The 16,714-nt window shown below is 30.2% G+C and overlaps 1 protein-coding gene across 1 annotated transcript; it reads left to right on the top strand.

Annotated features, from left to right (window-relative positions):
- The first annotated feature begins 8,210 nt into the window (after positions 1 to 8,210).
- LOC117913531 (leucine-rich repeat extensin-like protein 5) lies at positions 8,211 to 9,393 on the top strand. The gene is made up of 2 exons (XM_034828523.1): positions 8,211 to 8,300; positions 8,581 to 9,393. Exons 1-2 carry the CDS (start codon positions 8,219 to 8,221, stop codon positions 9,090 to 9,092), a joined length of 594 nt encoding a protein of 197 aa, XP_034684414.1. The 5' UTR covers positions 8,211 to 8,218; the 3' UTR covers positions 9,093 to 9,393.
- The last annotated feature ends 7,321 nt before the right edge of the window (positions 9,394 to 16,714 follow it).

Below are 16,714 nucleotides of genomic sequence, written 5' to 3' on the forward strand. Positions count from 1 at the left end.
AGAAACTGTGTTTTATTTTATTTTTTTTTCATGATTTTAATTTTTCTAATTTTTCTATGTTTTTCTTTTGGTTTTAAAAATGAGTGAAAACAACTTCTACTTATTCTCTATTTCACTTTATTTTTAAAAACTATTTTTAGAGAACAACAACCAAACAACCCTACATATTTTTAAAAAATAATTTTTTGTGTTAAAAAATAAAACATTAATTTTAAATCACATGGCCAAATAAACTTTAATTATTTAACAAAAAAAAAATCTCTCAAAAGATTATTTTAAACTATGTGTAATTTGAGAGTTTTTATTTTTTAAAATGAAAATAAAAATTATTTTAAATATATATAAAAATATTATTGTTAATTTTTTATTATATAACATTTAAATGAAAATAAATAATCATTTCAACCTTACATTTTTAAGTTATATCCAAATATTTATTATTTTTTTATGTTTAAAATAGAAATTATATTGCATTCAAATATTTTCTATTTAAAACAAATATGAAAATTTTCTTACCATTAACATTATTTATGATTAAAATATTTAACTTTATAAATAATTTTTTTTTTATGTTATTCAATAATATATATATTATATTATTTATATATATATATATATATATATAATATATATATATATATATTATATATTATAATACATATATTAATGTTATTTTATAAATGTTTTTTTAGTTTTTCTTTTTAACCTAAAATTTAATTTTATCATTAAAATAAGTTCTATTAAAAAAATAAAAAATTGATAAAAAAATTAAATTTATAATACATAGGATATGTATCTTACCTTAAGATTAATATATCTCATATAAAAAAGATATAAAAAAATAAATAATATATCTCACCACATATACTATCTTATATTTGATTGAATATAAAATCGGATAAACGGTAAGATAATTTCTCATATCTTATCACAAACCAAATATGTGATAAGATATATTATCCTCTCCCTTATCCTGTCTCATGTTATATACAGACAAAAGTCATTTGGTGATTCTGGAAAACCTAGGCAAGCAACAAAGTAAGATTTATTGATGAAGTTACAATTCCAAATGCTTAAAGCAAGATGTGGGATCTTTTAATCACAATCTTCTATACCATATAATCCATTACAGGGAAGTACTAACAGATATGTCATCCTGATATAGTCCCAACCAAATATATTCTAGTTGTATTTAAAATGTTGCAAGACTCATTAAGGCTAGGTAATTCTTGACTCCTTAAATTGTAACCACATTGCCTATTGCCACTACCCAAGAACCACCAGATAAAATGCATTAGTGATGGTCTAGTTTTACAAAGAAGTGTATAAATTTTATAGTCTTGAAAGAAAAACATCATGAGAAAATAATACACAATAGAACTCCATCGTTGATCATAGTTTGTTCAATCCAGGCCATCAACAAGGGAAAAATACACGCTCAAGATGCTCCATATTCCAGGAATATTAAGTATACTATTTCTGATGAAGAATGGATGGGGCATTCCAATGGATAATCCACTTAAGAATGACCTTTTATCATAGGATCTCTATCTCTCCATGGTCAAAGGACTTGATCTTTCAGAAAGTTCAGAGAAATCAATGTCTTCAATTTCAACCATTGTACTTGAAGAATCAATTTTTTTTATTTTTATTTTTATTTATTTTTATTTTTTTTAATTTTTATATATATATATACTTCCATTCTGAGCCACATTGGCAGAAAGCTCAGACAATGGTGATCCAATGGTGATTGATTCTTGTGCTCAACTACCTGCTATTTGATTAATATAATTGAACTAGTCATAAAAAGGAATCACAAGTATAAATATAGAAACTATACACAAAGCTTTTCAAGCATTGAATAAAACATGTAATAGAAAAACTACCCACAGGAAAAGAACGAACCAACCACACTCCAACTCCGATTAAATCAAAACATATGACATCTAAAATTTGATAGATACATGTATTACATCTCTTTGCATAAGATTGTTTTTTATGTGAGTGCAGAAGGACAAAAAGACATTATATTTCTAAACTAAACAAATAGAAATTAAGATGAAAGGTAAGACATTTTAAATTTTAGAATTACCATCCTTGGATCAACAAATAAATAAGTTTTAAAACAAAAATAAACATTTATGTCCTATTACCACTACTACAAAAAATACAATTAATGACGCTTAATTCCTTGGTGCTTTGTAAATAGTTTGGGGCAGAGTAAGCATCATTGTAGAAGTAATTAACATCTTTCTAGACAAGCTAAAATGTAATACAAAGTTTCAGCTCTCTGAAAGCCATTCAACCAAGAGAGGGGTAAACAAAAATGCTTTCCATGTCAATTTAGGCCGATACGAGCTGGCAAAACTTTTGCCATTCCCTTTATTTCAAATGAAGCAAAAAAGGTAGAAAGGGGCTACCCTCAAAACCCTCTTCCTCTCCTGGCCAATAAACTATTCAACCAAGCAACCAGTATTTTTTTATCCAAGAAACTGCTGAAGGGAGCAAGAGGCATTGACCATAAAAGGGATTCAAGAATGAGGTTTCTTTTTATAATGGTCAAGAACCCCATTACATGGGAAGAACCAAATCCATGCAGACTTAATGAAGGTTCCTTCACATGCCACTTATCTTAATCTATGATCGTTTACTAAGCAATATTAATAAGTTCTTGATTATTTTGCCTTAAATAGTTTATTAGTTTCGTTTAATTTGAGTTGTCTTGTATTGCGTGAATGCACTGATATGCTGGAATGAAGAGAACAGTCTTCGTATATAAGTTTCAGCTAAAATGTTGTTAAAGCAAAGGACATTGATTCTTAGTAGACCTCCTAATAATGACAAGGATGACTAGTCTGCAATATTACAATTTCTCATTAATATAAGTGACTAAGTCCCACTTCCTGCAAAGACTAGGAAATAAGCAGCTGATGGTCATAACTTGTATGGGTGTGGACTAGGAATCTACTACTTTTCATACATTAAGTCCCGTTATGCTTTTATTTCACAATAAATATATTTTATTTTTTGGAAAACAATATAATTAATTATTTAAAATAAATTTTTATATTAATTCCTAGTCTTCTATAATAATGATCTCAAAATTAATCTCAAAATGTTATTAGTATATGAATACTGTCATGATTAATTCGATATCAATGCACGAGTTTTTATTTATTTAATTCGATCGATATTGTTTAAGATGAAACTAAGATCATCAATCGATGATGAAATTTTTAGGTTGAATAAAAAATACAGTTGAAATCAAATATACGAGTATTACAATATTTTTTTTCTTTTTTTTGGAATATATGCTATGTTTGATGATGACATCAGTTTTATTTATGTTAAAGATTGTCTATGATATATATCTGTAAGACATAAATATATTGTATATGACTCTCAATAGATTATAACTTTATAAGACCATCTAGAAGTGAGGGTATGGATGATGACAATTCGTAGGGTATTTTTTATTGATTGAAATTTAATATTATAAATCAAGTGGACGGAAATAATAATATACTGAAAGAATCCAACAAAACAAAATTTATAAAGGTGAGAGTAGTTGTATGATGAGTTTCAGCTAAAATATTGTTAAAGCAAGGGACATTGATTCTTAGTAGACCTCCTAATAATGACAAGGATGACTAGTCTGCAATATTACAATTTCTCATTAATATAAGTGACTAAGTCCCACTTCCCGCCAAGACTAGGAAATAAGCAGCTGATGGTCATAACTTGTATGGGTGTGGACTAGGAATCTACTACTTTTCATACATTAAAGTCCCCGTTATGCTTTTATTTTCACAATAAATGTATTTTTATTTTTTGAAAACAATATAATTAATTATTAAAAAGATTTTTTTTTTATTTAATTCCTTGTCTTCTATAATAATGATCTCAAAATTAATCTCAAAATATTATTAGTATATGAATACTGTCACGATTAATTCGATATCAACGCACGGGTTTTTATTTATGTAATCCAATCGATATTGTTTGAGATGAAACTAAGATCATCAATCGATGATGAAATTTTTAGGTAGAATAAAAAAATACAGTTGAAATCAAATATATGAGCATTACAATTTTTTTTTTCTTTTCTTTTGGAATAGATGCTATGTTTGATGATGACATCAGTTTTATTTATGTTAAAAATTGTCTATGATATATATGTAAGACATAAATATATTGTATATGACTCTCAATAGATTATAACTTTATAAGACCATCTAGAAGTGAGGGTATGGATGATGACAATTCGTAGGGTATTTTTTATTTATTGAAATTTAATATTATAAATCAAGTAGGAAGGAAATAAGAATAAACTGAAAGAATCCAACAAAACAAAATTTATATAGGTGAGAGTAGTTGTATGATGAGTTTCTAACTAAACGTGCTTTTGAAATTAATTAAGAAGTCATAGCAATTATAAAAAAAAGTTTTTTGAAGCTTCCTAAGTTTGGGATAGATTGAAAGAATTCATCCCTTACATAAATCACTCTACTCGCTCCAACTTTAATTAATATAAATTGATGGATGAAAAGGGATGGAAAAAAAAGGGAAAAAACAAAAACAAACACTTTCGAAGTAGTTAGAACTAAATTTTGTTTTGTTTGTTTTCGTTAATTTTAGAAGCATGGATGCATCTACATATGGTATGCTTTTTATCTTTCTTTTTTATTTTCTGCTTTTGGATTTGACTGGTGTAAAATTTTCATTTTCATTAGGAGTTCACTTAAAATTAATATAGCAGTTGAGCCTTAAATGTCTAGATTGTTGACTTCCATGCTTATGAATTCTTTCTCTTGAGGCCATCTACATTTAAAAGTTCTTATGATTTCATTAATATTGACATTGCAATTTAAAATTATAATCAAGTAAATGATATCAATCAAATAAGAAAGAAAATTTGACAAAACTCAAGGGGAAAAAAATGATATCTTAAATGACCATTAAAGACGTTAGGAGTTATTTATTTATTTGGTTATTATATATCTAGTTACTGTAAATTTATTTATTTAGTTATTATATCTATTATTTATTTAGTTACTATGTTAGAATTGTTTTTTTTTTTAGAAGTAAAGGTGAGTTAGTCTTTATTTTCTTTTATTAAGTTTATTTATTGTATCTATATTCAAGAGAGTTAATAATAAGAAACCCAAAATTTTCTCCTCCCTTTTTCTCTTTGAGTCTTTTTGGATTTCACATGGTATCAGAGTAAAATTGATTTTTAATGAAACTTTTGGCTTATGATCTCATTGAAAAGAGTTTAATATCATACATTGCTTTCGCAAATGTAACTATCATACATTGCATGCACCGACTCGTACCATTTGATCATGGAATTCTTTTTCATCGTGTCTAATCATGGGATATATTAACAATGGTTGATTGCATTAGTTTTTCCTATTCGATTCTGGTATTTGATTTCGTATTTGTTTGTTTCGGTTTGTATATATTTTGTTTTGTTTGGTAGTTATTTGTTGTGTATTTGTCATGACAGGTAAACAAGATGATTCCCTTTAATCTATTTGTACTTCTTCATGTATGTCTTCCTCCATGTGGGTCTTAGACTCTAGCGCTTCTCATTATATGTCCCTTGATTCTTTATCTTTTGCTTCATTATCTCTTATGTCTTCTTTGTCTGTCATGATTGCTGATGGCACTCCTATACCCTTAGCTAATGTTGGTTTTGTTATTACACCCCATTTGTCTTTTTCTACTATTTATCATATTCTCAATCTTACATTGAATCTTGTATCTGTTGGTCAATTATGTGACTCTAGTTACTTAATTTCTTTTTCTTTTACTTCTTGTTTTGTGTAGGATCCTCAATCCAAGAAGATAATTAGGATAGGCCATAGGCGAGGGGAATTATATATTTTGGATGAGCTAAAAGTACCAACAATTAATTGCAACTCTTAGACTTGATTTTTTTTTTTTTTTTTTTTTTTATTTTTTTTCTTCTTTTTTTTTTTTTTTTTTTTTTTTGTTTTTTGGATTCTTTTCTTTGAGTTATTCTTCATCTAGTTCTATTTTTGTGTCTTCTTGTATCTCTCTTCCTTGATCTCTCCTTTGTTGATAGTTTAATGTTGATTTTTGTGTCTCTTTCCTTGATGGTTTTAGTTTTATGTCCTTTTCTTCTTCTTCTTGTTCTTTAAGCATATACCTTTCTTTTCTAGTCATATTTTCTTCCTTGAGTATATATTTTTTCTATTCCTATCGAGTCTCATAATGTCTCCAAGTCTGAAATTGTTCACATTGATCATTTCTTAGATGATACATATAGTTTTCCTATAGATATTGGTACTTTGCTTATTGATTGTGATGCTCCTTCCTCTCCTACAACTACTCCATCATCTTCTAAGACCGAATCCTTCTCCCTCACATTCTTCTTAGCGTCTTTGTAAGTCTACTCCATTACCAAATGTTGTTTATTTCTCTTATTCAAATTCTTTTACATCATTTTTAACTTCCATATATTCACCAAGCCTATATCATGTAGAGAACTTCTTCATCCTTTTTTGTAATAAGTTATGATTGAGGAACTTTTTGTTTCACATAAGATTGATACTTCAGATTTGGTACCTTTATGGATTATGAAGGGACTTTTGCTCTTGTTACAAAGATGATTATTTTTTATACTCTTATTGCAGTTGCTTCTCTTTTTTCTCTCATTCAGATGTATTATGACAACAAGAGTGCAATTCTGATTGTTCACAACCTTGTCTTTTAAGAAAGGACCAATCATATTGAGATTGATTGTCACCTTACTCATCATTGCCTTCAGCATAAGACTTTCACTTTACCTTTTATTCCTTCTTCCATACAAATTACAAATTTGTTTACTAAGTTACACAAACTTTCATGTTTTCAATTTTTTGTTGGCAAACTCTTGATACTTTTTACAACCACATCATGAGTTTGTGAGGGGATGTTAGGAGTTGTTTATTTATTTAGTTATCATATATTTAATTACTATATATTTATTTATTTAGTTACTATATTAGAATTTTTTTTTTATAAGTACGAATAAATTAGTTTTTGTTTCTTTTTATTAAATGTATTTAAATTTTAATGATGTTGTTGTACCTATTTTCAAGAAAGTTCATAATAAAAAACACCAATTTTTTTTTTCACTCTTTTACTCTTTTTTAGGATTTCACAAAAGAAAGTGCATTCATTGTAATAATATTATGATATTCAAATATGCTACCACTTCTTTCAAGAACCAAACTCAAAACCCCTGGTTAATTTTATGGTTACCACTATTGCGGAATATTCTTGTTTTCCACCAAATTCTATTAATAAAATCCACATAGTTGCATTATTTAAAAATCAAATAATTGTACTTAAAATTAACAATGACATAAATTAATGAAACTACCATATACCTCAAAAATACATGCAAAACTTTAATTTAAAAAAAAAAACATTTGAACCTTATAAGTGTTCTTTTCTTAAATAAGAAACTGTTATCACCTAGAATCTCTATCTCTACCGTCACACGTAACTGCCACATTAAAAAATCTAAGGAAGAAAAATTAGATTCTCTCCCTTCTTTTCATTTAGATATTAGAAGATAGTTGACTTATGGATGCTACCGCACACAAAGTTGAATCTAATAAAACATAAACCATAAAATTTACAATGTTTTATTGGACTACAAAAGATTTATAAAATTATGACTTTGAGGGAACAAATTAAACCCGCATTTGTTTAAGTCGAGAGGAGACAAATTTTCTTCCTTTTTCATTTTTTTCTTCTTTTTTTTTCCTTTTTAATTTTATTTTTCCTAATGGAATGAATAGATATAAAGTAGATGTGCTATCCATTCAATATTGGCTGCCTAATGTCAGAACAGGGTTTGAATTAGTTACCATATGAAGGAGCCAAAATTACAGATATTGACATGGGACCAAATCCTATGATAAAACAATATTTTTCACGTATGAAAAAATTAGTGAGAAGGATGAATTTTTAAGTTTAAAATGTGGGTTCATGCATTGGCTAAGTCAAGACGCCAAACATCACAAGAGTGGAATTGGCCTAATTAAAGAAGAGATAACATGCATGGACTTCTTAATAATTAATAGATCATCCACTTCTCACACGCTTATTTGATAACGTAGGCACCTTTTTGCATCTATAAATGACTTGTTAGATCCTCCTCCTTTTTGTGCATTGAATGATTTGAGGAATATTAAGCATCATGATGGGATCTCCACTTCTCATCTCTCTCTTAGTTTTTCTTCAGCTTCTTGCTATTATTGCTCATGCAAGGACTTTATCAGGTAATTAAAACTAATACTCACTTCTCCTTTCCCCCAACTCTTTCAACATTACTTCTCACAAAATATAATTTTTTCACCGATCCTCGATTCCTACAATTTGTAATTATGAAGTAAATGTAAGTTTAATCCATTTAGTATAAGCACATATATTAAAGCCAAAGATTCAGCTATATAGGCTCTTAAGTTGCTTACTTTTTGGTTTTCACGAAGAGGTTGAGATTGAGTTTAACTTACACAACTGTGAATCTGAATTATACATTTGCTTTTATGTATGCCATAGAGAATTCACTGAATGCCTTCAGACAGACTGATAATTTGGAGATGCCCACGAGTCTCTCTCCTCCATTTCCAGCAGCTCGGGAGACAAGTACTCCAGACAGTTCTTCATGCAACAGACTGATCATGAGAATTACCCAAATCAAGAGGCCCCCAATGCCATCACCTTCACCCCCACATACACCACCTGGGCCACATCAAAAACCAAGACCTTATTCTCCTGCAGAGTGCTTGTACTGTAGTTGGTTCAATTCCATAACAACAAGGACTTCTCCTTGTTGTGGAAAGAGTTCATCATCTCTGGCATCATCATCACCAGCACATGAAAAGAGTTCTGATTTTAATTATCATTGTACTGCACAGGGTCTGCGTAACAACTTCAGAAACAGAATGGATTCCAAGAGGCCGTCAGTTCCACCATCACCAACACCACCAATACCAAATATACCTATAGCATCATCGTCAAAATCCCCACCCAGGCCAGTACGAGCTTACCTTCATGAGACAATCGTATGATGAGCAGAATCCATTGCCTTTGAGGAAGACCAGCTACAAAAGGACCCAATTTTATCAAGAGAGTAGTAGGACATTCTTGTACTTTAGTTCAGAACAGCTTTCTACTTTTAGAATCTTAGAGTAGGGGTATCTTTCTATTACATGACTAGCACCTCCATAATCCTGGTTGATCCTATCTAAAATTTTCTAAGGGTGCCAAAGCTATATGCACTTCTAGGCTTTTAATAAATGGCAATCTTAATAATATTGAACATTTATTCAAGCTATTGACGTGTAAACAAATGGACTATTGCTTAATATTGCATATATCGATTGAATAATTAATAAAGAATGTCTTTTTTATGACCTTTAAATACCACTTTTATCTATTTTTCCTCAAAACCATTGTTTTAAAAACCGGACCGGACCGGTCGAATCGTCTACCAATGAACTTTCCAACAGTGCATCTAAATAAACCGCTTCATAATTCCCTATACCATTAAGCTATAAAACATTCCAAAATTCCCTATACCATGTATTTACACCCTGAACTATGAGTTGTAACTCTATCGGGTGTCTACAATTCTTCCTTACATTACTGCAATATAACATTTTCTCTTCATGACTTAAAATATCTAATTGTTGAGCCCTAAAACATTCCATGTTTCCCTATTCCATATATCTACACCTTAAACTATGAGCCTTAACTCCATCGAGTGTCTACAATTCTTCCTCATATTTCTACTTTATAAATTTTCTCTTCATGACTTAAAATATTTATAAAGAAATTCTCAATAACTTTTTTTTTTATATAAACAACTTTAATATTATAATGATATATCAAAATAGAAAATATTTTTTACAAAAAAAAAAAAAAAAAACATATACCAATAATTTGAGATATTTTTCAACAATCTCCCAACTTGATTCAAATTCTATCAAGTCAAATTTTTATATCTATTATACATGCTTTTAATAGATGACTCCTCTCATACATTATTAATAAGAAAATTGCCTAATGTACTCTATTTGGAAATTGGTTTGAACCAAATTAAACCTTACTCCATAGCATTTTTTTTTTTTTTTTTATGTGTTATTCTCTCCTCGTGTGTCATGATCCCTTTTCCACACCATGACACTATCATGTGTCATGAACATTTGTCATTTGCCTTCTTGTAGTATAAAGCTTTCAACAATTTCAACCTAGACTTTGATACTATTTGTTGTGTAGATAGAAACTTTAATGTCAATATCATAGTACACAAACACAAAGACAAAAAAATTACATGAAAGTTTGTGATCTCAATTATGAAACTATTGGGTCATTGAGTTATTGTACTATGTTTGTTGGTAATTTTGTTCCTTTTCATTCTAGCATAGGAAACCTTTTAGACAACGACTTATTGTTCATTGAAGATTTGAGTTGCTATTTATTTAATTGGAAGGTCACAAGTCTAAAAAAATTCATGTCGTGGCAACTTAGTTAAGTGGTTTGGTTTGGATCAATAATTCATTTTGGAGCTAAAATGGTGTGTGGGGGGGGGGGGGGTGAACAAGGGCGCTAAATTGCTAGAATCAACGCTCAAGCATTTCCATTGCTTAAGTGATTGAGGTGCTTGAGCGGTCTTTCTGAATATGCCAGAACATTGTATATCACATTTTTGGAAATTAATGACTTATTCTTATAGTTACTGATCCTCTAGGCTTTAGGACCTATGTAAACTTTTCCTAAACCAGTTCTAGGATTGGATACTTTAAGAGAATTACTAAAGTTTGTGTTTTTTGTTACATTTAATGGAGTACATTATTATGAAGATCAGTTTTCATGTAAAAGAATATTTATTAAATTGAAAATGTATAGGAATATTGAAAGAAAATTTATGAGAAATTTTGAATGTGAGAACTAGAATTCCTATATTTGGATAAAGTATTCTAAAAAAGTTTCAAAATCTCATATAAATTGGAAGTTTCCTTATTATATTAGAGTTTCCAATTTAGAAAATAAATATTATGAAAATTTTCATTAAAGGTTATTATCAAAAGGTTTAGTAATTTGATGAAAATAAATTTATTTGAAAATATTTCCTAGACAAAAATATTTATTAATTTGAATTGTGTGAAGAAGAATTTTTATGAAAATAAATTTTAAAATTTGAGAGTGGACATTTGATCAAAATTCATTTTTGGATCAAATACTCTCATAGAAATTTTACGTTTTTCATACGGACATTCTCCTATAACACTAGGTTTCTAATTAAGAAATAAATATTTTTGAAAATTCTCAAAGAAGATAATTTATTCATCAAGGTAGTTACTAGTGTTTCAAAGAATGCTCTAATTATTTCAAAATATTAAATGAGAAAGGGTCATAGGCAGGCCCATAGCCTCCAAGATCGAGCCTATCTTGATTTTGAGCCCATCACCATCCTAAAGATGGGGTGACCTAAGGAATCAAGGGATATGGACTATTATTTATGGATGAGACTATATATATTTAAGTGAGAATGGGCAATCCTAAAATGGAACTCTTCACTTGGTAACATTGATGTTAAGGATCTTAGTTACACACTTAACTTAGACATGAAGTGGTAGAATCAGCTAAAGTGATCCCACTTGCATGAGCTAAGGGCTAAACATAAAAATATGTTGATCAATGCCTTAGGATAACCTTTTAAGGTTTAAGGAGGGTTGATTAATTACAGAGGGTCTTTACCCTTATAATAAGAGTCATGGTCTACCTAAAGTAGGCTTGACCCTTGTGATATTAGGATATCTTGTAAAAAGATATTTAGTTTGAGAGCACTATATTTTTGCTAAATTAATTACCAACATGTCTTGAATGCTTAGTTTACTTTATTAATGCATGTAACTTTTTTTTATTTGTTATGGGATATCATGTCTTTAACCTAATCACCTTTTATCTCATGTTTAAATTGGACCTAGTTATAAACTGAAAAATAATATGGATATAATAATTGTATAAAAGCTAATTTAGGTAGAGTTTGTTATTTTCTTTTAATAAACCTAGTAGAAAATTATATTAGCATATCTAAGGTGGCATAGGGCAAATCAAAAGACTAAGTGTCTTATTCTTGGATCTTTGGATAATGTGTTTCAAAAGCAACACATGTCTATTGACATGGTCTATGATATTCTCTTTAAAGTTGCAAAGATTATTTAGTGATAAGGGAAAGTTACCAAGATTCATGTGATCTTAAAGATCTTACCAAATTCCTTTAGGACAGATAAGAGGATTCTCAAATATTATAAGGGTGTTCATATGAAAATCAGAGGTTTTTCAGGCTCTTTGACCAAGAAGAAGAAGAAAAACACCAAATAAGAATAGTTCAAGAAAGGAAATAAAAGAACAAGTTCATGGGCACTAGGTGATTCCTTTGTGATCTTTTGAGGACATTGCAAAAGGAATTCCCAATTCACCTGAGGAAAAAAGAAAAATACACATCATATTATTGTTGTTGAATACATAGAGGGATTTCACCAATCATGATGAATAAGTTTTAGATCCACTATCTGTAGTTTTCTATAGGGTTTTCAAGAAGTGAGAAGGTTACATGATGGGATTATAATTACCTTAGGTTTAGTTGTAAGGTTAGTCATGTAGGTTAGTGGGAGGTATTACCTCTTTTGTATTGATTCCATTATCACTTGGCTAAGAAATGAGAATCAAATCTCAAGAATGAACCTAGCACTAATCAAACATTTGGCTTCTAAAGCGTAGGTCATCTTAATATAAATAAGATCTAAATCCAGAGGATTTTTCGGTTTTTGAATCCTATATAGATGATAAAATGACCAAGAAACCCCTTTATTTCTAAAGGACATGAAACTAAGAAATGTTTGGAGTTAGTACATACTCACATGTGTGAATTTTTTAATGTTCACACATGGGAAGGGTACAGGTACTTCATCACTTTTATTGATGAATACTCTAGGTTTGTATATGTGTACCTAGTACATAGGCTGATGTCTTTGATAAATTCATTGAATTTAAGGTTGAATCCGATAACCTATTAGGTAAACATATCAATGCACTTCAATTAGATTAAGATTTTATGTTTAGTATATTTGATTCATTCCATAGGAGCACAGGATTATATCCTAGTTGTGTGGACTTAGGACTCCATTGTATAATAGAGTAATGGAATGAAGAAATAGAACTTTGATAGACAGTGAGATTAATGATTGGTTTCTCATCACTTCCTATATTCATTTGGGATATTCCTTGGAATTTGTATCTTAACTCCATTACTAAGTCAGTATCTTAACTTTTAAAAAGATGTGGACACATTGTAAACTTAGTTTACCACAAATTCATATATGGGAGTGTGTTGGACACAAAGGTAAACTAATTGAAAGCAAGGTAAGAGATGCATTAGTTTATAAGATATCAAAAAGGATTTTAGGGTTATTACTTTATAACTAGGATGATTAGAAGATGTTTGCTATTACAATTGTCAGTTTTCTAATAAAGACCATATGATAAGTAGTAAGGTAAAGAGTGATATATATTGGAGAATGCTAGAAAATAATACCACAATGCACAAGATACTATGGATCCAAAGGTATAAAGACATATCATTTCCATTATTATACATGAGTGCCTCATCATAGTGGAAGGTTTATGTCCCATAGATTTGTTAGGATTAAGCCCTAGCAATCATGACATGATGTAAACAATAGAGATTTATTTATTTATATATGTTTCCTAGTTTTCCTTTATTATCCCATATGCATTAATTGGTTATGTGAACATACACACCCACATCACTTTTATTGAAGATGACTTGGGTGCATTAGGAGTTTCACAGAAGATCCAAGTTATGGGTTCCATGTAAAGTGATAAGTAGTTCATAATTAGTTCATGGATTTAGGCAATCCATCTAAGACTGTAGTGCACTACCTCCTAATTGAAAGGATGATTTGTTTTAGTCATTGGGATGGTTTTTCCCATGATGAGTACACTAGTATATATGATACATACTGGACAGGACCTATGGTGAATGATAACGTAAGGATATCAGTTGTCATGATTCACTAAGCTACTATATATACTATATGAACTCTCAAACTTTAAAGGACATTAAACCTATGTCAAAGTCAACAAAAGGCTTTTGACCTATAAGTGAGACCCCAAGGTAGTCACATATCCTTATGAATTGGGTCACTATTGATGGAGGTTGGTGACAACAAGTATTTTTAATAAAGGTACTATGATATCTCATGGGATTGAGACAGTATGTCCAAATGATATGTGATCTAGAATACTATGGTTATAACATTTCTTTTAGTTGAAATTTGACATACGCTCCTTAGAGTTAGAGTATATCAATTGACCACATAATAAGTGAGATCTGTAACTTAAGAATTGAAGAGGTAATCTTGATAGGTGATAGATGATAACACTACCTTATTAGATTATAGGCATGAATTCATAGGGAGTCTACATATAGTAGATAGCGGGTCATGAACCTGAGCTTAGATTTCTTGTTATTTACAAAGGATATTAGAGTGTAATTGATTCTTTGTAATGAGATGTTGAATCAATTTTAGAATTGAATTCTGAGGGAGCCCATACCTCGCTTTAGGCTCGTATACCATGTTGGCACGAGTTATGAGGATTAGATTGACTTTAGGTTCACTCTTGTGCATTAAGGCATTTTGGTAATTATATAATGTTGCACAAGGAAGAGTGAACAAGGTCTCTAGATTCGGCTACTTGATTAATTAGATGGTCTTGTATGGTTAATTAATAATTAAGACCTGTTTGGGCTAGATTAAGTAACTCAAGCCTAAGTGGGCTAAAGTTACTTAAGCCCACTAAGAAAACCCTATAAAATACACCCCTTAGAGGTTAGGGATTCAAAAAAGATTTTTAACTGTTGTTTTCCATTTTCTAGAAAGAGAAAGGAAGAGCCAAAACTTTCTTCCTTCCAAAGTCCACTCTTTAAATTGCCAAGGTTGTCCAACTATGCTCATGACCTCTTAGCCAAAACACAAATGCTTGATGCTACCAAAACAAATTCTCCCATTACCTAACCAATCCTCTTCCAAATGATGATCATCCTACCGATCCTACCATTTATCGAGGACTCTGTGGGTCCTTTCAATATCTTACTTTCACTTGCCCCAATCTTACCTATGTCATGAACTTAGCCTGTCAATACTTCTGAAATCCAACAATGAAGGATCTCCATGCCATCAAACGCATTCTTTGCTACATCAAGGGAACTCTCACCCATGGTTTGAGATATTTATCACAAAGTTCACTCATCCTCAATGCCTTTTGTGATGCAAATTGAGTAGGTTGTCCCTTAACTTGACAGATCACCTCTGGGTTTTGTATCTTCCTTGACTCAAATTGCATCAACTGGGCCTCTAAGAAGCAACCCACTATACACATTCTAGTGCAAAGGCAGAGTATCGTGCCTTAGCCATTATGCTATAGATCTCATGTGACTCTAATATCTACTTGATGACATTGGTATTCATCTTGACCATCACCCTCTCCTCAATCCTCCGTGACAATAAAATGCAATTCACCTATCCCATAATCCCATGTTCCATACTTGTACCAAACACATTGAAATGGACTACCATTTCATTTGTGAAACTGTCACTGTTGATGCACTTCAACTTTGTTATCTTCCTACCTCTAAATAGATTGTGGATATTTTCATAAAGGCTTTACCATGCCACTTGTTTACTAACTTTCGACATAAGCTTGGCATTCATTCTGTTTCACTACCATGCTTGAGGAGGATGAAAACCAGCACATCAAGGAGAAAATCAAGCACTAGTTGTTAAAAGACCACAACTAGCTAGCATTTTGACTATCCTTAATTATCTCCTTTTGGTTTCCTAAAATCATGGATATGATTTTCAACTCAAGAATCATATCCTTTCTTTCCTTCTTCTATCTTTCTATCCGATGCAACTTACGTGTATAAAGAATATTACCTTTATTACCTTTACCCACTTGATTAAGGCTTTTGGAGATTATGTATGGTAATCTGATCATCATAGCATGTGTCCCTACAATATTTTACTCCAACTTCATTGTTTAATTTGAAGATGCGTCTTAAAAGAATTATTCTTTATATATATATACACATGTTTTACTTTTGTACACGTTGTCTTACCCAATACTATAAATAAAATGTTAAATTAAAACCATTTAAACAAGATAAGATTCAAGTTATGCTGTTCGAGTTGAGTCTTATATTCAAACCAAAATCACAATTTTGACTTTTAATTTAGGTTTATTTTAACCAATTTTAACTTGATTCATATAGTAAAAGAAAAAAGAGAAGAAAAAGTTCCATGTTGTTCCACGTTAAAATTTGGCCTTATACAATTCGTAATAAATGATAAAATTTTGTGGAGAACAATGTGAATTTCGTAAATATTAACCTTAAACAGCCGTCGAAAATAGTTATATGGAAAAAGACAAAAGTAGTGAGATCCAAGTTGAGTCCTGGTCCATGCCGTTCTCTCATGCCGTCCATACAGTGAGATCCAACTGTTGACCCAAGTTGGGCTGTGCCTTTTTTACCTAAACAGAGACTGGTTCAATAAATTTTCTCGCGCAGCTAGGTCAATGGCACTGAATGTAATTTGGACAC

The sequence above is a fragment of the Vitis riparia genome, chromosome 4 (genome assembly GCF_004353265.1).
Source record: "Vitis riparia cultivar Riparia Gloire de Montpellier isolate 1030 chromosome 4, EGFV_Vit.rip_1.0, whole genome shotgun sequence".
NCBI classification, from domain to species: domain Eukaryota; kingdom Viridiplantae; phylum Streptophyta; class Magnoliopsida; order Vitales; family Vitaceae; genus Vitis; species Vitis riparia.

What these genes read in the sequence shown, in the direction of transcription:
- LOC117913531 (XM_034828523.1), top strand. Translation starts at nt 8,219, where the DNA reads ATGATGGGATCTCCACTTCTCATCTCTCTCTTAGTTTTTCTTCAGCTT. An exon ending in TCATGCAAGGACTTTATCAG is followed by an intron (nt 8,301 to 8,580) that starts GTAATTAAAACT and finishes TGTATGCCATAG; the next exon opens with AGAATTCACTGAATGCCTTC.